Source organism: Bison bison, unplaced genomic scaffold, assembly GCF_000754665.1.
Source record: "Bison bison bison isolate TAMUID 2011002044 unplaced genomic scaffold, Bison_UMD1.0 scf7180017864243, whole genome shotgun sequence".
NCBI classification, from domain to species: Eukaryota; Metazoa; Chordata; class Mammalia; order Artiodactyla; family Bovidae; genus Bison; species Bison bison.
This window is the reverse complement of record NW_011494815.1, coordinates 2,352,837-2,377,250: the sequence shown is the minus strand read 5'-3', so window position 1 is coordinate 2,377,250 and position 24,414 is coordinate 2,352,837. Positions and strand designations below refer to the sequence as shown.

Below are 24,414 nucleotides of genomic sequence, written 5' to 3'. Positions count from 1 at the left end.
GGCTGTTGAGAAAACACAATCAGATGATGCGAGTGCCTATCTAAGTGGGACCCGGCACATGGTGGGCACTTAATAAAAGTTGACTCTAAGAGCACAGAAAATCCTAGAGAGTCAGAACCGGAAGGGACTTTAATATCCAAGTCAAACCCTTGTCTTTTTACAGATGGTTCTTCACCATCTGTAAGTAAACCCACCATATCTTGGCATGTGGGTGGTGCTCATGGCCTGCTTGTTAAGTGAACCAGCAAGGTGAGTTAAGTGGCCAGGCCAGGCCACACCGTGGGTCATTTTTCTCACCCTCACTTTCTCCCTCCCCTCCCCAGCTGCTCCCCTCCCTTGGTAGACCCAGCCCCACCATGTTCGCACCTCGTTCTCTGTCTTTGGTGGGGGGCATTCGAAGATGTCAAAGCCATCTGAGAGCCAGGTTTTCTTCTCCTCCTGTCTGTGTTCTGCCGCCCACCTTGGCGCCTTCTCCTCTAGCAGGGAGAAGGGCCTCCGGCCATCCTCTGCAACCAGGCTTTCTGTCTGGTTGAAGAGATGAGGCGAGGTGGGGGCCGTGGGCATGGAGAGGGTTCTCTCTGAGGGTAGAGGCTGCGGGCTCAGAGGCTCGGCACCAGGCCTAAGGGACATCAGGACGGGCTCTGGGAGGGAAGCAGAGGGCTGTGAGAGGCTGGAGACCCCCTGAACAGACGGGCCTGAGGGGTGCTGACACACACGGAGCCGCACACAGACACAAAGATACATGCCACACGGGTGGCCCCATGCAGACAGGCACAAGCCCACAGGCTAGAGCAGAGTGCAAATGTACACTCATGTGATAAAGCGAGGCTTGGTTTGCAGGGGCTGCCCCAGAACACCATGAGCTCCTCCTGCCTGTGCTGCACTCTGCCATCTACCAGTTCACGAATTCTCCCAACACCCACCTCCCACTGTGCAGGCCCTTGTGTTGGCAGACCCAGGAGGGAGGGTCAGGGCAGGCAGAGGGGCAGAAGGGCCCGGGAAGGGGCCACTGCCTACAGGGTCTCTGGGGTTAAAGAGTAATTGCAGAAGTGGTGGGAGGATGGGCAGGGGATCCAGCTGGGACTGTCTAGTCACTCTGCATAGTCCAGGGTATAAAGACATTTTCCATGGAGCAAAATTCCTTGAATTGGGGAGAGTTTCCTGAGCCACTGGGGGCAAGCCCCTTCCTGCCTCAATCCGCATATATGCATCCTAATGGCCAGAGTCTCACCAACTGGACCCCCAGGAAAGGCCCCTAGTTGCTCTTAACCAACTGTCAACCACCAATCCTCTGGGGTTATGGGTTATGGGAAGACACAAATATCAGCCAGACCCTCTCAGCCACTTGGGGCCACTGGACACTCCAGTGTCCCCCACATTCACCTGGGCCTTTTCTCTGCCTTCCTCACCTTTATTCATCCCACTGAGCCACTCCTGGGCTGTCAGAGAGGGCTGGGCACTGGCCGTGGGCGGGTAGATGTCCTCTTGGTAAGATTCTGACTGCAGGAGCAATCAGGACAGTGAGAGTGGGGATGGTTGGGGGAACCTCTTAGAGAGCCTGGGGTGCAGACTCTCCCCCCGACCCCTGTGAGTGGAGGAAACTGAGGCCCAGAGCAAAGGCACGTGCCCCAGGTCGCGGAGTAACTCAAGAGCAGCAGTAGCGGGGAGGGCACACTGACCATGAGAAAGGCTTCCCTTTGATGGGGGGCCATCAGCCTCCCGGTGGATCCCCAGGGGGATGGGCTCCAGGCTCCAGGTCCTAGACTCCTTCTCCTCCAGGAGGGGTTCCTCCCTTGGAGATGGCTCCTACCGCCCTTACCCGTCGGGGTACAATCATGGATACAGGCTCGATGAGGCTTTTGGTTGTGATCAACTTGTAGAAACGGAAGATCTCACAGGAGGACACGTCGAGACCTCTCTTTGGCATAACACCTGTGGGTAGATGACGGAAGAGGGCCAAGGGATTCCTCAGCTGGGGCCTGGGGCAGCAGGGCCCCAGGATGAGTGGCAAAGCCAGGCTGCACACCTGGATGTGAACAGAGACCACCCTCCTCCCACTGTTCTTCCCTCAACAAAGCGTCCTACATTGGGTCAGGCCCTGTGCTGGGGAGATGGGGTTAGAACCATCAGACTTTGCCTTCCATCTTCAAGGATTTTAGCCAGACTTTTACAGGAAGTGTGCTCTGCTCTAGGCCCTCCATCACTATCCCCACAGCTCCCAACCTACATGGTCTTTATAAAAAAAAAAATTATTTATTTAAGTTGTGCCACTTAAAAAAAAAAAAATTTAGGTTGCACTGAGTCTCAATTGTAGCATATGGACACTTAGTTGCGGCATGTGGGGCCCGACCAGGGATTGAACCCAGGCCCCCTGCATTGGGAGTGCGGAGCGTGACCTGCTGGACCACCAGGGAATTCCCCTAGATGCCCTTAATACAGCGACTCCAGCTTCCCTTTGATTAATGTCAGCACGCTCTTATCTTTCTCCATTTACTTTTAATCTAGCTGTGTCTTTATGTATAAGTGGGTTTCTTGCAGAGGGTGCAGAGCTGCATCCTGTCTTGTTTTGTTTCTTACCCCTAAACACACTTAAGAACTAGGGCCTCTTTTAGGTCAGTGTCCCCCATCTTCTTGCTACTGTTGTAACTGCTCAACTTTCAGCTACGACACCTTCATACTCTCCCCATGCCTTGCTCGGCTTCCCTTTTGGCTCCTCAGGTCTTGCCTCCTCCAGGAAGCCCTCCCTGGCTTCTTCCTGCGTGCTCCCAGAGAACATCCCACATACCTCAAGTAGAGCTCCCATTGACTCAGAGTGTTGACCTGCGCTGCTTTTAGGGCGGGGCCTGCAGCTGACTCATCCCTGTCTCCCAGGCCCCCGTGGCCTCCGTGTCCCACACTCACCGATCCCCTTCTGTGGATTATAGGAGTGGTATTCCATCAGGTAGTTCAGGTGAGGTTTGTTGGCACTGATTTCATAGTAGTGGATGTTCCTGTCTCCCTGCGGGAGAGAGGGTACCATTCAGGGCTGGGTCCCGCAAGCCCCCTGCCTGGCCCCACTGCCACACCTCAGAAACCTGATGCTCATTATGAGTGATGAGTCGGCAGAGCCACCTCACACAGGGCACACCAGGGAACGGTCACCAAGGCAGCAGGGGGTCCTCACTTTAACGCTCAATCCCCCCAACCATGACCCAAAGCCCACCCGTGTGTCTCCAAGGCAGAGGCTTGGGGAGCGCAGACCTGAACCCCACTCCATCCAAGAGCTGCACACGAAGGTCAAAAGTGCAGTGTCCTGAGACGATCCAGTGGGTCTTACCCCTGGGGCACTTCGGGTTGTCATTGTCATAATGACTGGGTGGGCGGGTGGCTGCTGTGCCTGACACTGGGGTGAGGGGCCAGGGATGCTGAGTACAGGACAGTCCTACCCGGTGAAGACCCCCTCTGCCCAAAATTCGAGGGTCCCCCTGCCAAGAAACACCAACTGGTCCCTCCTCATCTGGACCCAGAATTGCGGGGTGAGGGGGCGGTCAACTAGCTCAGGGTGTCCGGCCAAAGCCCTGGCCCTAGGTGTTCCTGTGGAGCCAGAAAGGTGGGAGAGGGCTGGGGGCTCACCACAGGGGTAGAGGATCCAGCCACTCTTGCCTGGCCCTGCCCCTGCCTTGCACTCCAAGGGCCCCAGGCCAGTGGGACCAGGCAGCGCCTCCCTCCTGTGCCAGACTGACCTTTCCCACCACGTAGAGCATGTTGGTGTCCGCATCATAGAAGGGAAATAGCACACCTGAGGAGCCATCGAGGTCCACCTCTGTGACAGGCACAGAGAGGTCATCCTGCAAAGGAAGGAAGACCAGGAAGGCCTGTGGGTCACTCATTGAGGACCTTGGTGGTGCTAACATAAGAATTCCTGCCCCAGGGCTCTGTGTGTGTGTATGTGTGTATGTGTGTGTGAGAGACAGACCACCTCCTTTTGCCTTGCTGGCATTTTGCCTTTAACAAATCACTTCTCATATGCATGATGTCATTCCAGCCTTCCTCCTCCTGTATTATATCTACTATGAGGCAAAGAGATTCAGAGATAGAGAAGTCTGTTCAACTCTGGACAAGAGCTCCTTGAAACCAATACTGCTTGGCCCGGTCTTCACCCCCTTCCTCACCCCCACCCACGTTGAACAGGCAGCTCTTCTTGCTCACATGCCTCCCTATTTCATCCTAAGTCCTTGCTCCAGCTGTTCCTCCCATCCAGAAGGCCCTTTGCTTCTCCCACCCAACCCCGAGTCCTGGTCCCAGGCCCAGCCACCTCCCCTCCCTGACATCAAGGCTTCTCCTAAGTCCTAACCCCTCCCCCTCCTCGAATGACAAGATGCACAAGGTCTGGGTGAGTGCCATCAGGCTGCTGGCACCTCCCTGGTTGTCATCAATCAGTTTGGTCAGTGAGCGAATGCATGAATGAACAGATGAAGCAGCACTCGGCTAAGGGGTGCTGGGGAGGGTGCAGCGAGGGGCATTGGTAGGGCTGCTCTGGTGACTCACCTGGTCCCAAAGAGCCATCTGCCGGTTGTTCCACCGGGATGTGCCTGTGGACAGCAGCTTCTTCAGGTTTCCCAGAAACAGCACTTTGTTGGCCCGGTGCCCTTTATAGTTGGCTTCCTGGAGTGACATGTGTGGTCAGGGACTCCTTGGCTTCCACCCAAAATGCCTTCTTTTCTCATCCCAGCTTTGCCTGGGGGAATCCTTCCAGAGGCACCACCTCCAGGAAGCCTTCCTGGATCTTTCCCATCCACATAAAGTCTCTCCCACTATTTTTGTTGCGGGTTCTTTTTTTAAATTAAGACAGGGGCAGAGTTCAGCCCAGCTCCATGTTTTTGCTAAGATTATTATTGAGCATTCACTACATGCAAGTGGGTACTGTCACCTGGGTTATTTCATTTAAACTTCCCAGAGGAAGGACTAATGTCCTATTGTTGCAGATGAGAAAATAAAGCCTCAGAGAGCAGAAAGCGCTTGTCTAAGGTCACACAGTGGATAGCAGTGGTACCTTATGGTCTCCTGACTCCATGTCATGCCTCTTAACAAAGCCAAGGCATATTGACAGCTTTGGAGTTAGACCAGGTTCAAGTCTCAGCTTTCAGTGTGGGCAAGTCCCTTAGCCTTTCTTAAGTCTTACTCTTCTCATCTGAAAAATGGGTATGATATATTCAACACCTCCCAACAGATGGGGATAACATGCATAAAGACTTTGGCTAGAACACTGACAGCATTACTGCTCTGTTCTCAGAAGCCCCTATGCTTCCCCCATGCCCACTCCACTTCTTGCTCCTCCGATCCCAAGCTGGACCCCAGCCCAGCACTAACCTGAAGGACGGTCCCTGCTCGGGGGTCTAAAACCCGAATCTTGCGGTCTTTACAGGCAGTGGCCAGCAGGCTGCCGTTGGTGTTGAAGGACATGGAAAGGATCACATCTTGGTGACAGTTAATTGTCTTCACGGGGCTCATGATTACAGACTCCTTTGAATCCAGGTTCCAGACCATCACCTGCACAGTAGAGAGCCAGCTCTGAACCCAGCCCCACCCCCAGCCCCGTCCCAGTCCCCACAGTCACACGACAGCCAGGCTGCAGTGAAACATGGTATCCCCAGAGGGAAGCCACAGATGGCAGTCTGGCCAAAAGGCCTCAGGTGAGAGGATGGATCTGCCCGCTGAAGTGGCCACGTGGCAGGAGGGGGAAGTCAGCAGTCAGGCTGTCTAGCAGTGAAAAGAAAACACCATCTGCTTGGAGCAATGAAACATCCATGCTGGGAGGACCCCAGGGAACCAGCTAATCCAGGGGGTTTCAAACAGTCATTAGCAACAGTTTCCACCGCACAGTTAATAAGGGATGCTGTGTTTAGCTGCACAGGCTGTGCAGTGCACAGCTCCAGGGCAACCCATTCCCATAGTCCAAGATGTGAACAGAGCCCCCTCGAGTTGTGTACAGATAAAACTGTACAACCATAAGCAGTGATGTAAAAGGCGCCCAGTCATGTCTGATTCTTTGCACCCTATGGACTACAAGTCCATGGAATTCTCCAGGCCAGAATACTGGAATGGGTAGCCTTTCCCTTCTCCAGGGGATTTCCCAACCCAGGTTTCTCACATTCAGGCAGATTCTTTACCAGCTAAGCCACAAGGGAAGCCCATAAGCAGCAGCACACCCTATCTAAACAGATAACAGAGCACTTCTGATCAGAATGGGGTAGAGGACCTTTCAACCACTCCCATCCCACCCTCTTATCCATCACAGAGGCTTCTGAGGTGCCTCTGTAAAGCCTTATAGAGTTGTGAAAGGAAGAGTTTAGAAGTTATGATGGCATCAACCCCATTTGTGTACAGACTGAGGCCCAGAGAAGAATAGGGACTTTCCCAGGTCACAATGCAAGTCAGAGACTGAGTGGGAACAGAATCAAGATCTCCTATGCTGTGAATTTTCTCATTCCATAGGGCCCACAGCTTGCTAACTTGACAGTCAATGAAGGAGGGTGAGGCAGCTCTGAGCAGGGTCCAGCTCACCCCCTCCAGGAAGACTAATGGATTGAACACACTAATGGATTTGTCCCACACCAAAACTTATGTCTACCTGAAACCTCAGAATATGACCTTATTTGGAAATAGGGTTTTCACAGATTTAATGAGGTCTTGAGAAACCTATATGCAGGTCAGGAAGCAACAGTTAGAACTGGACATGGAACAACAGACTGGTTCCAAATAGGAAAAGGAGTACGTCAAGGCTGTGTATTGTCACCCTCCTTATTTAACTTATATGCAGAGTACATCATGAGAAATGCTGGGCTGGAAGAAACACAAGCTGGAATCAAGATTGCCAGGAGAAATATCAATAACCTCAGATATGCAGATGACACCACCCTTATGGCAGAAAGTGAAGAGGAACTAAAAAGCCTCTTGATGAAAGTGAAAGTGGAGAGTGAAAAAAGTTGGCTTAAAGCTCAACATTCAGAAAACTAAGATCATGACATCCCATCCCATCACTTCATGGCAAATAGATGGGGAAACAGTGGAAACAGTATCAGACTTTATTTTTAGGGGCTCCAAAATCACTGCAGATGGTGACTGCAGCCATGAAATTAAAAGACACTTATTCCCTGGAAAGAAAGTTATGACCAACCTAGATAGCATATTGAAAAGCAGAGACATTACTTTGCCAACAAAGGTCCGTCTAGTCAAGGCTATGGTTTTTCCAGTAGTCATGTATGGATGTGAGAGTTGGACTGTGAAGAAAGCTGAGCGCCGAAGAATTCATGCTTTTGAACTGCAGTGTTGGAGAAGACTCTTGAGAGTCCCTTGGACTGCAAGGAGATCCAACCAGTCCATTCTAAAGATCAGTCCTGGTGTTCTTTGGAAGGACTGATGCTAAAGCTGAAACTCCAATATTTTGGCCACCTGATGCGAAGAGTTGACTCACTGGAAAAGACTCTGATGCTGGGAGGGATTGGGGGCAGGAGGAGAAGGGGACGACAGAGGATGAGATAGCTGGATGGCACCACCGACTCGATGGACGTGAGTTTGAGTGAACTCCGGGAGTTGGTGATGGACAGGGAGGCCTGGCATGCTGCAATTCATGGGGTCGCAAAGAGTCAGACACGACTGAGCGACTGAACTGAACTGAATTGAAAGAGGTATCAATACAAGGAGGCTATACTGGATTTGGGTGGGCCCTACAATGACCGATGTCCTTATAAGAAGAGAAGACACATAGATACACAGAGAAGAAGACAGAAGATGGAGGCAGAATGCAGTGATGCAGCTATGAACCAAGGAATGCTTGGAGCCCCTAGAAGCTAGAAGAAGCACAGAAGGACTCTTCCCTATAGCCTTTGGAGAAAGCATGGCCCTCCTAACATCTTGACTTTGGATTTCTGGCCTTCAGAACTGTGGAAATACATTTCTGTTGTCTTAACCCACCCAGTGTGGTTCTATGTCAGGGGAGCCCCAGGAGACTAAATACACAAACCCACCTTGTAGTCGTAGCCGGAGCTGAAGAGGATGTTGGCAGCTGTGGGGTGCCACTCCACCAGGCCCACTTTGCGGGCATGGCCCACCAGCTCCTTCCTGAAGGCTGTGAGATTCTTGGTCAGCAGCTGCTTGGGGATGTCCCAGATTTTAATCTGTCAGGAGAGACATAGCCCAAGGGGAGTATTAGCTGGGGTCCCCTCGTACCCCGACAACCCTGAGCAACAACACTGGCACTGCCCCGCAGAAGGGCCAGGGCAAGTCTCTCTGTATCTACCTGTCATTCAGTGGAGAGGCAGCTGGGGCTCCTCAGAGGGACAGGGGCTTTCCCAAGGTCCTCCAGCCCAAGCAGGGGCTGGAGATGAGCCCAGGCTTCTGGGAACCTGTGCCATCCTAACTGGTAGGTGAGTGGATGGGCCATAGACCTGATTCCCAGGCTGGAGATCACAGCAAGTCCACCTCTCAGCCTATAGAGAATATCCCTCAGAGTACAGTGGTCCCAAAGGCTCAGGGGAGAGCTCTGAATGCCAAGAGGAAGGGTTTATGCTATATCCTCAGGGTACTGGGAAGCCAGCGCAGTCTCTGGAGCAGGACAGGGCAGGGACAACCCCCAACCCCTTCTGTGAGAGAGGCCCCCTTGGATGGCCCAGAAGAGGAAGACTAAAGGTGAGAAGGTAGGCATTTAATGCTCCCAGTCTTATCCTTTTAAATCTTCCGTCTAAGTAAGATCTTCCTTCCCCACTGTCTATGAGATTATATGGCATAATATTTTCAAGCCACAGTAAAAAATGCCCTTTACAGCATTTTATAGTTTCCCCAGAAGATGTGCATTCCCATCAGGAAATGACACTGATCTGCACTGGATGGTTGGGAGCTATTAGGCCCATTTTATAGATGGGGAGACTGAGGCCCATAGAGAGGAGGGGTGGCACCCCAAGTCCCACGGAGCCCAGAACTTCTATCTAATTCATGCCCTCCTCACACAGTGACCTCACCTTGTCAAGGATGGAGGAGTCAGGAGCGTCAGAGATGCATCCAGATGCCATTCTATCTCCCTGTACCCCAGCCCCACTCCTCTCGGGAAAGGAGCACTCACCGTGGCATCTTCAGAACAGGAGGCGATCTCAAAATCATTGAAAGGGTTCCATTTGACATCTAAGACATTCCCTCTGTGCCCACAGACCTTTGGGTAGTGGGGGTCCAACTTTCCTGTCTGTAAAACAGTACCCAGGGAGGTTGAGGAGAGGATGCGGCTAATTCCACTTTAGCATCTGGAGGAGAGTCACTAGGGCAGCCAGCAGTCACTGAGTGGACAGGAAGATGTAGAGGGCAGAGCTAGTAGTGAATCCAGGACTTACCACTAATCCCGGTGTGATCCTGGGGGAGTCACAACACCTCTCGGAGCCTCAGGAAAATGGAGGCAGTAATAGATATTTCAGAGAGTTCGAGTGAGGGTCATAGGAGGTGAGGGATGGGAAGGGTCCAGCGCAAATGTCTAGCACACGGTAGGTGTTTAATAAAAGGACATTTCTCTTCATATACTGCTGGCAGGAATGCAGAAATGGTGCAGCCACGGAGGAAAACAGTCTGGCAGCTCCTCAAAAGGTTAAACAGAGTTACTGTATGACCCCATAATTCACTCCTAGGTACAGCCCCGAGAGAAATAAAGACATACGTCTACAAAAAAAATGGTACACCAATGTTCACAGCAGCATTATTCAAAATAGCCCAAAGGTGGAAACAACCCAAATGTCCATAAATGGATAAATGGATATATAAAACCGTAGTGTATTCATACAATGCAGTATTTTTCAAAAAAGGGAATGAAGTCATGTCCAACTCTTTCCGACCCCGTGGACTATAGCCCACTAGGCCCCTCTGTCCGTGGGATTCTCCAGGGAAGAGTACTGGAGTGGGTTGTCATTTCCTCCTCCAGGGGATCTTCCCAACCCAGGGATAAGAACCTGCGTTTCCTGCATTGCAGGCAGATTCTTTTATCGCTGAGCCACCCAGGAAGCCCCAGTATATTCATAAAATGAAATACGTTCAAAAAAGGGAAGGAAGTACGGGCACAGGCTACAACGTGGGTGAACACTGAAAACATCATGCTAGCTGACAGACACCAGACATAAAGAGCCACATATTGCATGATCTGCTTAGATGATCTACCAGATGTGGTTCTGCTGCTTGAGCAAAGAAGCACACTCCCTGGTACCTAGAATTCTGAACCCTGACTGATACATGTGAGAAGTCCAAGATAGCGGTAATTCCCTGGCTGTCCAGTGGTCAGGACTCTGCGTTTTCACTGCTGGGGGCCTGGGCATGTCTCAAGTTGGGGAACTAAGATCCCAGAAGCTTCTAGGTGTGACAACAATAACAAAAATCCAAAATAGTTAATCCATAGAGACTGAAAGCAGACTAGTGGTTGCCTAGGGCATGGGGAGTGACTGCTAATGGGTATGGGGTTTCTGGGGGTGATGAAGTTATTTTCAAATTAGTGGTGATGGTTACACAGCATGTGAATATCTAAAACCCACTGAATTATACAGTTAAATGGTGAATTTTACAGTATGTGAGTTATGAAAGTGAAAGTCGCTCAGTCATGTCCAGCTCTTTGCGACCCCATGGACTATACAGTCCATGGAATTGTCTAGTCCAGAATACTGGAGTGGGTACCCTTTCCCTTCTCCAGGGGATCTTTCCAACCCAGGGATCGAACCAGGTCTCCCAGATTGCAGGTGGATTCTTTACCAGCTGATCCACAGGGGAAGCATATGAGTTATACTTCAATTAAAAAGAAAGGGTGGGTTTTTCCTGGGGCACAGTGGATAAGAATCCACCTGCCAATGCAGGAGACACAGGTTCAATCCCTGATCCGGGAAGATCCCATATGCCATGGAGCAACTGAGGCCGTGCACGACAACTACTGAGCTGGTGCTCTAGGGCCAGGGAGCTCCAACTACTAAAGCCTGTGCACCCTTAGAGCCTGTGCCCCACAACCAGAGAAGCCACCACAATGAGGAGCCTGCGTACTGCAGCTAGAGAGTAGCCCCCATCCACCGCAGAAAAGCCTGCGCGGCAACGCAGACCCAGCACAGCCAAAAATACATGAATCAAAAAAAGAAAAAAGAAAGGGCATTTCCTCCCTTCCCCTCTTTCCTGCCGAGAATTCCTGTCTAGGGGCTGGGAGGACACACAAGTTTCACAGCCCTGCAGCGGAGAACTCTTGGGTCATAAGAAAACTACACCAGTTCAAGCACAGAAGCTGGCAGCTGGCAGGGACCAACACACTGATTTTACGCATCACACTGCATGGCCCTGGCAGTACAGGGCCCAGAACGCCCTCTGCCTGCCAACGCAGACACCGCCCACATCCGCTGCCCAGCCTCAGGTGTTAGAGCCCGCCCACCGGAAGGCTCCACCCTTATATCTAAGGGAAGGAGACAGGGGAGAAGAAAACTGGCTGACACCCACCCATCTGGCAGATTATTACAAGGAGCCTGGAGGACAGGCCCAATGCAAAGTGCTGGGTGAATATGAGACGCAGTACTTGACCTCACACAACTAATAGTCTCGGGGACATTTAAAAATGTATTTTCATGGACAGAGTGAACTCAGGGAACACCCACAGGCTCTTCTTCCCTCACCTGCCCAACTCTGCAGAGCCCCCTGCACTCTTGTGGGATGTCCTGAGACCATGCCCAAGGGAGAGGAAGCAAAGACCAGGGACGCTCTATGGCTTTGCCTCCTAGGGCTACAGAGAGGGCAGCTGCCGTGACTACAGACATAGGACATCCTATTACTCTGGCAAACTAGGAGACAGACACGTGAGCCTCTGGTTCATGCATCTTAGCTCTGAAAACAGGCCATGGTCCCAGGCTCCCCTTCAGAAATCCTCTGCCCAATTCTGATCTCATTCCTTGGGAAAGAGTCTTAGACATCTCTCCCTAGACTGGATCCCTTCCAGGAGAGGGAACTCTATAAAGCACATTATTTGACAAATTGGGACTTGAATGGTAGATAAAAGTATTGTAAAGCTCAACTGAGTGAATTTGACAATGTACTGTGGGTATGTAAGAAAAAATTCCTATTTTTAGGAAACATACTAGTATTTAAGGATAAAGGGAAAAGATATAGGTAACTTACCATCAAAGGGTTTAGAAAATAAAAAAGTACTTTCACATACATTGGAAAAGATCCTGAGGCTGGGAAAGATTGAAGGCAATAGGAGAAAGGTGGCAGAGGATGAGATGGTTGGATAGTATCACCAACACAATGGACATTAATCTGAACAAACTCTGGGAAATAGTAAAAGAGAGGGGAGCCTGGCATGCTGCAGTCCATGGGGCTGCAAAGAAGTGGACATTGCTGAGCGACTAAACAACAACAGACATTCAGAGAGAGAGAGGGAAAATAAAAGCTTCGGATGTGTCATTTGATAGTGCTGTGTGAGGAGGTGAGCAAAAGATCAATTTCTTTCAGATGGTTTAGCCTTCTTCTTGGATGAAGAAAACGGGCCCCCGGGCAGGGAAGAGAGCAGAAGGCAGCACCTGGAGGGAGGGCCCTGCAAAGAGATCTCTGCACCCACAGGCCCAGCTCAGGTCTCCATGGGACCATCGCTCCAGCCACTACGTCATTCTCTACTGTCCTAAAAGATGACTAATAATCTCTTCCTTGCAGGGTGATGAGGGTAAAATGATGTACTGTAGCTGAAAAGTCCAACAGTGATCTCCTATAGTAAGTGCTCAAATAAGAGCTTTTATTATATGTACATGTGTGTGTACACGCACATGCATGCGTGCTAAGTTGCTTCCGTCGTGTCCGATTCTTTGTGACCCTAGGTACTGTAGCCTGCCAGGCTACTCTGTCCATGGGATTCTCCAGACAAGAATACTGGAGTGGGTTGCCGACATACACATACATCTACGTATGTGTATATATACATGTATATATATATATATATATTTTTTTTATAAAAGTTTTTGGTTGTGCCTCTTGGAATGAGGGATCTTAGTTCCTCCCTGACTAGAGATGGAACCCACATCCCCTGCATTGGAAGCACAGAGTCCTAACCATTGGACAGCCAGGGAAGTCCCACACATGTACACTAAAGTTGAGGAAAAAAGACTGGAAGGAAATGCATCAAACTGTTATTCATGGTTATCTCTATATGGTGAGCTAAACGGGTGTGGCTTTTTAAAAATCATCCTCTGTATCTTAAAATTTTTTTTCTAAACTATAAAAACTGTGTAAAATTTTGCAATAGAAAGGTATTTAAGAGGGAGGTTCAAGAGGGAGGGGACGTGTATACCTATGGCTGATTCATGTTGATCTATGGCAGAAACCAACACAACATTGTAAAGCAATTATCCTTCAATTAAAAATAAATAATTTTTTTTTAAAAAAGATATTTAAGACAAGACTACAGACTTTCTGAAAAGATCAGGTCCTTGCAGGATTAGCTAAAAATTTCTGATAAAACTGCAGTGTCTGAGGGGCTCTGCGATCAGGAATGGTAAAAAACACAGCAAAGCTCAACTGGCATGCACCTGTGGCAGGCATTACTAATGGATCACTGACCACCCCCCACCCCCACGCCCACGCCCAGGCTGGAGGAGGAACTTGCCCAGGGTCGTGGGGAAGGTGAAGGGCAGAGTTGGGCTGGAGCCCAGGGCGAGCCTGTGGCATATTCACTGTGGTCTGAGGGAGCACCAGCCCTGTCTGAGTCAGTGTCCTGACCCCCTTCCTGCACACAGCCTTTCCCTTCTCTTGGATCATTTCCTGGGCCAAAGGGCCAAAGCAGTCAGCAGCACTGTCTTTGGCTGTGGCCTACCCAGGTGCTCTCAAGGCCTTGATCTCTGCACTCTGGCCCAGGCCAAGCCCCAGTTTCTGCCCTGAGAAAGGTTTCTCGAGAGAGCTGATTGTCCCTGGCCTTGGCTGACTGGAGGCAATGTGCCCAGGAGCCCCGTTCAGACTCCAGACTCCAGACTCCAGCTCTGTGAGCCTCAGACTCGGAGGTACCTGAGAGCCAGGCCTGGCTCTGGTGGGCACTCCTCCCAGGCCTCCAAGAGCAGAGGCCCCAGCCCCACACAGCTTCTCTTCCTTCTTAGTGAACAAAGGATGGCAGGTGGTCCCCAGAGGCTGGTCGGCCCTGTGCCTAAGAGGGTTTCTGTGGGAGGACCCACATTAATAGACATTAGCCAGTCTGATGGGCTATTGACCAGGCTGCTAAAAGCCCTGTCAGGACAGGGATATTTATAATCCAGAGGCCATTGCTGCCTTTCAGCCCATTAGGCCAGCAGTCAGCCAAGGACAGGACTCTGATTTATGGATGTGCGTGCGTGCGTGTGTGCGTGTGTAGGCTCTAAATGGAGGCTTCCCAGGTGGTGCTAGGGGTAAAGAACCTGCCTGCCAATGCAGGAGATGTAAGAGATGTGGGTTCGATCCCTTAGGAAGATCCCCTGGAGGAGGGCATGGCAACCCACTCTAGTATTCTTGCCTAGAGAATCCCCATGGACAGAGGACCCTGGAGGGCTATGGTCCATAGGGTTGCAGAGAGTCGGACACGACTGAAGTGACTTAGCGCACACAGCACAGACTCTAAATCAGAGGAGACACACCTGTCCTCCTCCTAGACGCCAGGGAGCTGCTCAGCCTGGAGAGACAGCACCTCCGAGTCTCTGAGGGGCTGTACCGGGGCAGATGGAGTGGACGGGACGGTAGGACCCAGAAGGCAGGAGCCAGGTGGGGTGGGACAGGAGAGGCTGTGGGGTTACTGTCGTGACCTTAGGGCTCACAGGGAACCTGCCTCTCGGTCAGTTTTCTCATCTACAAAGTGGCAACAGTAGTAGAATCTCAGGGCGGATGTGAGGATTAAATGAGTTCATACACATACAGTGCTTAAGACTCTGTCTTGGGAATTCCCTGGTGGTCCAGTGGTTAGGACTCAGAGGTTTCATGGCCAAGGCCAGGGTTCGTTTCCTGGTTGGGAAACTAAGTTCCCACAAGCTGTGTGGCATGACCAAATGAAAAAAAAAAAAAGACTCTACCTGGTACATGGTGAGCTTTCAGGAAATTCACTAATGTAAGTTCATCAGAACTAATCACAATTACCCAGCTTTATTGTTGCTCAGTACTTTGCAGGGGCCAGGATGTACTTAGTGAGGCCAAGGTGTCCTCAGTAAATGCACTCAAGTACATTATTACATCTATAAGGAACATGTTTGCAAGTATTTTTCTTTAGGAACTATAATTTCAGGAGTCATTTATGTGCGAGGCCCTGTGCTAGGGGCTCTGCTCAATTATTTAATTTCCCTCCAGCCACCCCAGGAAGCAGTGCAAGAATCCCCATTGAGAACGCAGAAGCTGGGGATAGCAAGGGTTGATAATCAGAGCCACTCCAACCACGGCAAAGCCGTGAGAACTGGGAATGCTTTCTCTCACTCATGGTCTGTCTCTTGCTATCCTCACACCATAGTTATCATCACATCATGCAGGCCTTTCAGTGAGGACCTACTATGTGCCAGATCTTATGTCCCATGCAAGTGGCGGCAGAAGATGAATTACTCATGATCTGTGCCCTCCAGGAGCCGCCAACTTGTGGAGGAGGCAAGATATAGTTGTACTCAGGGCTCATAGGCAGAAGAAATGCCCTGGGGGGGGTCAATCAAAGAAGGCTTCTTGGAGGAGGATGCCTTTGAATTGGGGCTTAAAGACTTTGACCAAACTAGGATGAAGGGGAAGCATTGCAAGTCAGAAAGGCTGGGCCATACACAGATAGGTTTCAAGCAGAGAGATTGTAAAGCAAACAGGAGGAAAGGTAGACTAATGGGTAGGAAGGTAGAGAAGTCCAGACAAGAGGGGACAGGTCACCTTGCATAGAAAGAGATGCACATGGAGAGATGGACAAGTGGACAGATGAGATGTGTCCTAACTAGAGTCGGTGAGACTTAGTCAGAGCGCTGCCCAGAGGAAACAGCTGAGCAGGGAAAAGATGACAGGAGTGTTCCCTAATCTTGTGAATACACGTGCTGCTAAAATGCAAATCATGTATGTTCCCAGGAAGATTTAGGGAATGCATCATTCATCAGTCCTCCTCTCACATGCACAGATGAGCCTGGGGAGGGTCCACTGTAGAAGCCCACACCCAGGGCTGGAAGTGGTGAACAGTGGAGGCTATCTGATAACCTAGCTTGGTCACCTCCAGAGGTGGGGAGCCCATGTCCCTGCTAGGTGGCTTATTTCACTTTCAGAACTTGTTACAAACTGTGAGCAAACACTTCTTACTCGGAACTTAGTATAGCCTCCCTGTGGCCCTCCCTACTCCCCTTACTCTCCACTTCTGGTTTCAGCTCTGTCCTTTGGACCCCCAAGGACACCTCCACCCCATGCCACCTCCCTGGTCCCAGGCCAGCTCTGTTCCAGGCTGAACAGACTCTTAGAACTGGAAGAGACTTTCTCCCCCAAAGAAAAACAGTAAAATAGTCTAGCACACACCCTGCATCTCTACATTTCTAGAAGGGGAACCTGAGTATGGAGGGAACAGGTGTATGCTGTGGAGGGCTCTGAGGCTTACAGCGTCAGCTGGGATGTGGATCAAGAGTTCTGGTGAGAAAGGCAGGACTTTGTGTGCAGGCAATGGGAGAGGGGGTGGGTCCTAGGAGTGACATGGCATGACACAGGCTTAAGCAGGGTCTGGCTGGCCTTCAAGAGCACAGCAGTGAAGTGCTCCCCTCCCCCTGCTCCCAGGCACCTGTTCACCATGCGTCCCTTTGGCCCCCCAAGCCCATGCGCTCCTCTGGCCTGGTCTACTCCCAGCGGTGCTGCAGGGCTTGACCCCAGAGCTCTGCCTGTTCTTACTGGCATTCTTCCCGACCTCCACACCTCATAGCAAAGTCCACCTCCCATCTGATCAGGTGGGTCTGCCATAGGCCTGGTGCCAGGGTCCAAAGCCCAGCCTGGCATGTCCCCCAGGCTCAGGGCGGGCGTGTCCCCAGACCTCCCCACTGAGCCTTTGTTCCCTGAGCGCAGCTCTTGGTTGCCTAGGCTGCCAGCGCCACCCTGCAATGGGTTCACCCTGGGTCACAGGGTGGAAGAAAGGGACTGTGGAGTCACTCCCTTCGGGACACCTGACACCACATGGGGCAGCCTGGCCCTTCTGAGAATAAATCCCATACATGGTGGTAAAGCCAGGAATCTTCCGATCCTGTGCTAAAATAAGGAGTTCGCTAGCTTGTCCCTTCCTTTCTTCCTTTACTGACGTTCTCTGTGCCTGGATGGGACTTAAACCCTGGTAACTGACAAGGAACCGATGTAAACCAGAGCCAAAACTCAGGCGTGCAGGTCGGCTGAATGAGAGTGGGGCCCCAAGACCATGTCCAGGTCTGGGTCCACACCGTTCCTGCTCAGGGTCCTTCAGACAGTCAGCTCCCTGAGCCTCGGCATCCTTATCCATATAATGGGGCAATACGTCCCATAAAATGGGCTAATAAAGGTGCAGTGTAAGCTCTGGTCCTGCTGACCACATGGAAAAGGGCCTGCAGGCCTGTCTGCCCAGGTAAGCACGGCACCATGGGACCAGCAAGGGTCCTTTTCCTCTCTCAGCCTCTCCCTCCTGCTCCGTCACACTGGATGTGGTTACTTAAGAAAATGTCAACCAGATGCAATGTGTGGACCTTCTTGATGCTGATTCAAACAAACCAGGAGCAAAGAGGCATTTATGAGGCAATCAGGGGCTTTTTCACATAATAGGAAATTGCTGTGATCCTGGCATTGTGGTTATGTCAGAAAAACCACATTTGTTATGTCACATTCTGTTATGTCAATAACAGAAAATGTTATTATTTTATAGAATTGCAAACTGAACTCTGTGGGGGTAAAATGACAGTCTGGGCTTTGCTTTAAAATATTTCAGGAAAAAAAAAAGGGATGGATGAAGCAAGCATGACAAAGTCTTCAAAATTCTTGAATCTGGGTGTGAAGAGTTTACGATATTGTTTTTACCTACCTTTGTGTTTGAAAATTCTTTTTGTAATGATAAAAAAATAAAGAACTAGAATAGAGCCTAGCTGCTGAAAAACAGCAGCATTGGCATCACCTGGGAGTAGAGACGCCAGACTTAACAAATAAAAAGAGGATACCTGGTAAAATTTGAATTTCAGATAAACAGCAAAGGACTTTTTAGAAGTTATGTTCCATGTAATACTTTACTTATGCTATAAAACTATTTGTGAAAATAGCTTGGCAGTTTCCTATAAAATGGAACATGTAACTACTTTATGATCCAGAGATTGCACTCCTAGGCATTTATCCCAGAAAAATGGAATTTACTTATGTGCACACAGAAACCTGTACACAAATGTTTATAGCAGTTTCATTCCTAACAGCTCCAAACTGGAAACAGTCCAGACGGCCTTCAACAGCCAAGGGTTCAACAAACTGGGCAACCACACCACAGAATACTGCTGCTGCTAAGTCGCTTCAGTCGTGTCCGACCCTGTGCGACCCCATAGACAGCAGCCCACTAGGCTCCCCCATTCCTGGGATTCTCCAGGCAAGAACACTGGAGTGGGTTGCCACTTCCTTCTCCAATGCATGAAAGTGAAAAGTGAAAGTGAAGTCGCTCAGTCATGTCCAACTCTTCGCGACTACAGACTACTACTCGGCAATAAAAAAGAATAAGCAATTGATACATACAACAACCTGGATGGATCTCCAGAGAATTCACTGAACGAAAAAAGTTAAGCCCGAAAGGCTACATAGTGTATGGTTCCGTTTGTATGATATTCTTAAAAAGCAAATGTATAGAAACAGAGAACAGATCTGTTCAATCAATGAAAGTTTATAAGTATCAACTGTGTGTGCCCACCGGGTGATATATGGGTAAGCCAAGTATTGGTTCTCCCCAACTCCTCCCACATTGCAAGTACATTAAGAAGTACTACCAGAAGAACACAAGTGACTCTGATTCAAAGCACTCAGAGCATGGTATCCTAAGAAAGCAATGTGCTATGGAGCATATAATAAAAAGGAGAATGCTCTGGACATTTGGAGGAGGGGGGAAAAGTGACTATTCATGAACATGGCATACATTTCCATTTACTTAGGTCATCATTATTAGCCTGTCAATGATGCTCTGTAATTTTCTCCTATTCAGTGTTGCTTATTAATTCCTGGGTATTTACTCTTCTCATTCTACTGGAAATATTTACATTTTTCTAAGCACTCTTGTTATGTAAAAATGCAATTCTGACTTGGATTCTGATTTTTCATCCAGACACCTTCCAAACACGGATTATTTTTCCTAGTAATTTGACTCTATGTTCTTCTGGTTTTCTATGTAGACAATCACATCAGTAAACAATATGGTTTTATCTCTTCCTTTTCAATCCTTATACCTTTAACTTATTTTTCTAGTCTTACTATGCAGGCCAGCACCTTTTATATTCTTTTTTTTGGGGGGGTGTTAGTTCCCTGACCATGGGTCATACGACATAATGAACTGAGGATACAACATCACTTATTTAATATTCTTGCCAAAAACGTATGACATGAATCTAATCACAAGAAAACAATAGGTCAAATTCAAGTTTAGCAACATCCTTCAAAACAGCTGGGCTTTACAGCTTTAAAATGTCAATATTATGAAATGAAGTAGACTAGTCTAATGAGTAAACTGACAACTAAATATAATGCATGATCCTGGGTTAGACTTGACCAGAAATAAAATTTTTTTATACACACATACAGAGAGAACGATATTAAAAAAAGACAAAAAGTAAATTTGGCAGAATCTTAACAACCAGTGAATCTTGGTGAAGGATAATCATTTATTCAACTATTTTTGCAAATTTTCTGTAGGGTTGAGAGTCTTTCAAAACAAAAAGTTTAAAAAATTCTGTTTCCTAGAAGACAAGAGCCAGGTGGGGTGGGACAGGAGAGGCTGTGGTGCTACTTCCCTAGTGGCTCAGTGGTAAAGAATCCACCTGCCAGAGCAGGAGATACGGGTTCAATCCCTGATCTGGGAAGATCCCACATGCTGCAGAGCAACTAAGCCAAATGCAGCACAACCATTGAGCCTGTGAGCCTTAGAGCCCGTGCTCTGCAACAAGAGAAGCCACTGCAATGAGAAGTCCGAGCACCGTGACTAGAGAAAAGCCCATGCACGGCAACTGAGCACAGCAGAAAATACATAAATTAAAAAAAAATTCTGTGTCCTATGTTAGTGAAGATCCCTTTTCCTAGTTTGCAAAGAATTTTTATTTTGATCATGAATGGGTACTGAATTCTGTGTGTGTGCATGCTCAGTTACTCCAGTCGTGTCTGACTCTTTGCAACCCCAAGGACTGAAGCCCGCCAGGCTCCTCTGTTCGTGGGATTCTCCAGGCAAGAATACTGGAGTGGATTGCCATTTCCTCCTCCTGGGGAACTTCCCAACTCAGGGATCAAACCCACGTCTCCTGTGACTCTTGCATTGGCAGGCAGATTCTTTACCACTGAACTGCCTGGGAAGCCCAATATAAGCATTAGTACTGCAAATTTCCCTTGAAACACCACTTCCCTGCATCCCCATAATTTTACTGATATATTTCATTTTCATTCATGTCCAAGTATTCTTAAATTTCCATTTTGATTTCTTCTTTGATCTAGAAGTTGTTTAGAAAGGTGTTTTTATTTATTATTATTATTTTTTTTTGGCCAGGCTGATCGGCTTGTGGAATCTTAGTTCCCTGGCCAGTGATTGAACCTGTGCCCCCTGAAGTGGAAACATGGAGTCTTAACCAATGGACCACCAGGGAAGTCCCTAGAAAGGTGTTTTTAAACTTCTAAATGAATGAGAGTTTAAAATTTCTCTTTTGTTATTTATTTCTAACTCAACTGCATTGGGATCAGAAAACGTGATCTATGAATCCGTTTTATGTGTGGTTTTAACTTCTAAAGTCCTTTAGGGCTCTAAGTCTGTTGTTTGTTTTTTCAGCTGATGCTTACTCATGCTTACTTACATGCTTGGTAGCTCTCAGCTTATGAACTTCCCTAATCTTAATCTGTGGGAGTCCTGTTGACACTGAGATACTTTTCTCTGGAGAAACTTTCTGCTTCTGCCGAAAACCAGCCCTCCAAGTCCCTTCAGAGATGCTGCCTCAAGGCAGAGACTCAGGATCCTGAAAAGATCTGCTGTTAAAATTAATCTATATGAAACTGCCATTTTGGGAATCAAAGTCTGTTAAATATCAGCAATTGCATATGTCCCAACTTTTGCTGTCAACGATTGCCACAAGACAAGCCTGTTCTTCCTGTTCACTTGCTGCTTAGCTCTCCTACTTAGATTCCGCCTCAAGGTCCTGTTCTCTCTTGGAGAGAGGAGCTGGCTTTGGAGACTTCCCCAATGTCTCGTGAGCCCGGCAATGCATTTAATGTTATTCAGGAATGAATTTGCAGTGGAGTCCTAAATGTAAGACTCCTCATAGGAGTCCTAAACAATTGCAAGAAGCTGAAATCCCAGGAGAGGAATACTTTTCCAATGAAGAAACCAAGACTGAAAGGGGTGAAATGACTTATTCATGGTCACACAGCAGGGCTAGGACTTGAACCCATGTATGGAATCCAAACTGAGGCTCTTTCTACTTTCCCTCTGTCCTGTGCTGCCTCCAGAGAGCTGTTTGGGTCTGGGCCTAGCAGGCATCCTTACCTGGTGCAAGGGGATGACGAGGAAGGCACCCCCACCAGTACACTCAGTCACGACTGCAATGAAGTGGGGGTTCACAGCGCAGAAATGATTGTCTTGGACGCTGTGGGTGATGGGCACAGAGTCGTAGCAGTTCTCCTTGCTGGCTGGTTTGCCAAAGACGTGGCGGAACTTGGAGCTCCGGTACTGGGGGTGCCATGACATCTGTGAGAGACAAGTGGGACAGAAGAGACATGAGGTTCACCAACTGAGAATAGGACATACGGAGTCTCACCTCCTCTCAAGGTGAGGGTGTGAGCAGAACAGTGGTCAGTTCTATGAGGACAGTGGCGTGCTAGGAAAGGTGCCCAGGTGAAAAGGCTAGAATTGTGGCTATTTGGAAGGGCCTGGTGAGATGGTGTACAAGTACTACTGACCTGTTTGCTTTTCATTCCTTCGAGTGCAAACACAAAAAAGCAGAAAAACTGGAGAGAACTCACCCCACTCCTTTCCTTATCCAACACCTTACCAGACAGCCCAGCCTCCCTACTGAGCCCAGCCCAGCTAAGTGCGTTAACACTGCATCCTCTGGAGCCAGCCTGCCCGAGGTTCCAATTCCAGTTCTGCGCTTACCAGTTGGGTGGGCAAATAACAATTTCTGAAGTCTTGGTTTGCTTATTTATAAAATGGGGATAAAGAAAGTATCTGTCTCAGATGCATCATGAGATTAAATGAGATGATACACTAAGATCCCTTGCTCAATAGTAATAATTACTAGCACTATTATCATCCAGGCATCTTGGCCTTCCCTCACTCCTCATCCAGTCTTCTATTTGTTCACTCAATATGGACTGAGCACCACAGTGCGACTAGGCCCTGTGCCGGACACTGGGGGTTTGGAGAGAGCAAGCCTGAGCCCAGCCTTACAGGAGACAAGAGTCCCATGAGTGAGCCATTAGGGGAGTCTGAGCCACGGGGACCCAGTGTATCATAGGTAATAATGGAGGTTTGTACATGGCAGTCAGGGAGGACTTGCTGGCCACGGGGACCCAGTGTATCATAGGTAATAATGGAGGTTTGTACAGGGCAGTCAGGGAGGACTTGCTGCCCTCAGAGGAAGTGACACGTGAGCTGTGATTTGAAGGATGAGTAGGAATTGGCCATGTAAGCTAGACCAGGGTAAGCTGGGGAAAAGGTGTCCTAGGCAGATGGAACAGCCTGGGCAAAGGCCCTGAAACAGAGGCCAAAATGGAATGTTTGGAGAACTATATATGCTATATACGTAAGATTAGCAAGATGCTAAAAAGAAAAATAAACACACACACACACGTGTCCATGTAAAATGGATGACGTGAATGAGGAGAACGGAAGCTGGAGGGGTAAGCAGGGCTATATCATGAATGGCCTTAAGAGGACCCAGGGCTCATTAGTGGCCAAATCTACAGTGCCATGTGGCCTCCTCTTGCCCCTGCTGCTGCTCAGTTCAAACCCCTTCCTCTCGGTCTTGCTGACCCACTGGGCCCTCCCACCCTCTCTCCCCACGCAGCCAGAAGGACTGTTCTGCACAGCAAGCCTGGCTGTATTCCTCCAACCTAGGCCCCTACCTCAGAGCTCCCTTTGATGCTCCCCATTCACTGCTGCTTTATAGGATCAAGGCCAAACTCAGCTTGGGTCCCACCTCATATTCCAAGATTCCCTTTTTCTTGCTCATCTTCTAAACGGCACCTTCCAGATAAAGAACACCACCCAGTCTCCCTGGTACCTACTGCATTTTCAGTCCTCTGGGCCTTCACCCTTGTCTTTCCCTCTGCTTGGCTTGCTCTTCCCAGGCCCTGGTTGTCTGTACTCGTCTCTCCTCTACCCCAGCTCCCAGGTGGCCTCCACCAAAGCCAAACCGAGTAGCAGAGATCTCATTCTTCTGTCTCTCCTCCCTGCTCTGAATTGGAGTTTGGTGTCAGGGCTCCTCTACCAGCTTGCAGGTTCCTCAACGGAAGGCCTGGGGCTGCCCCAAGAATGCCCGGCACAGTGCTTTGCCCACCCCATGCTCCCAGGCACTTCTCAGGAAAAGGCATGTTTGACTGAGAGGTAAAGACAGGGCTGGCACTGACCCAGCCTGGGTGGTCTGCCCTGAGGCTCTTCTGTGTGCTCAGTCCAAAGGCACAAAATTAGGCAGTTGACCTCAGGAGGTCACAGTGATCAGGGGCCTGACACATGAGCCAAGCCCCTTATACAGCACCAGGTAGCCCATCAGCCTCATGGCAGCAGGTCTGTCCTGTGAAGCTCAGACATTTCAACCCTCCTTTTGGGAGCTTTGCCCAAAACCCTGGTGGTATTTGCCAGAGCTACGGGAAGCAGCACAGAATGCAGGGGCTGCTTAATTAATGCCCATTTGATCCCAGAAAGGATGCGAGAAGCCTTACAGAAATAGAGAGAACACAGATAGAAGGAAATAAAAAGGAAAAGCCTTGGTGAGGAAATAGGGACAGAGGGATAATGCAGGAAAAAAGAGATCACTAGGAATGTAGAGGGAGCAAAGCTATGAATGTGGGTTGCCCGATCCTGTACACAGAGGAGGTGGGCCTGGGGGATTTGTGTCTGAGCTTCCTAGCTGTCAATTCGACTCGGGCAACAGAATCAAAAAGGGATTTATGTACTCAGTGCCTGTAAGACAAATGCCACCATTTGCTAAGGAGCCACATGGCTCTTCTCTACACCAGGTCCTGAGAGAAATAAGTCCGATAGATTGTCTT

The 24,414-nt window shown here is 49.3% G+C and overlaps 1 protein-coding gene across 2 annotated transcripts in view; it reads right to left on the bottom strand.

The window, feature by feature from the left end:
• Window positions 1-24,414, bottom strand: part of CORO2A (coronin, actin binding protein, 2A) — a 65,851-nt gene that overhangs the window by 3,582 nt on the left and 37,855 nt on the right. For both annotated transcript variants that reach the window (XM_010847048.1, XM_010847049.1), the window contains 10 exons: window positions 21,689-21,889; window positions 9,098-9,214; window positions 8,007-8,156; window positions 5,350-5,529; window positions 4,528-4,644; window positions 3,723-3,827; window positions 2,902-2,998; window positions 1,820-1,932; window positions 1,410-1,500; window positions 367-641 (listed from right to left, as the gene is read on the bottom strand). In XM_010847048.1, coding sequence (XP_010845350.1) covers window positions 367-641; window positions 1,410-1,500; window positions 1,820-1,932; window positions 2,902-2,998; window positions 3,723-3,827; window positions 4,528-4,644; window positions 5,350-5,529; window positions 8,007-8,156; window positions 9,098-9,214; window positions 21,689-21,889 — 1,446 coding nt within the window. The remainder of the gene's footprint in view (window positions 1-366; window positions 642-1,409; window positions 1,501-1,819; window positions 1,933-2,901; window positions 2,999-3,722; window positions 3,828-4,527; window positions 4,645-5,349; window positions 5,530-8,006; window positions 8,157-9,097; window positions 9,215-21,688; window positions 21,890-24,414) is intronic.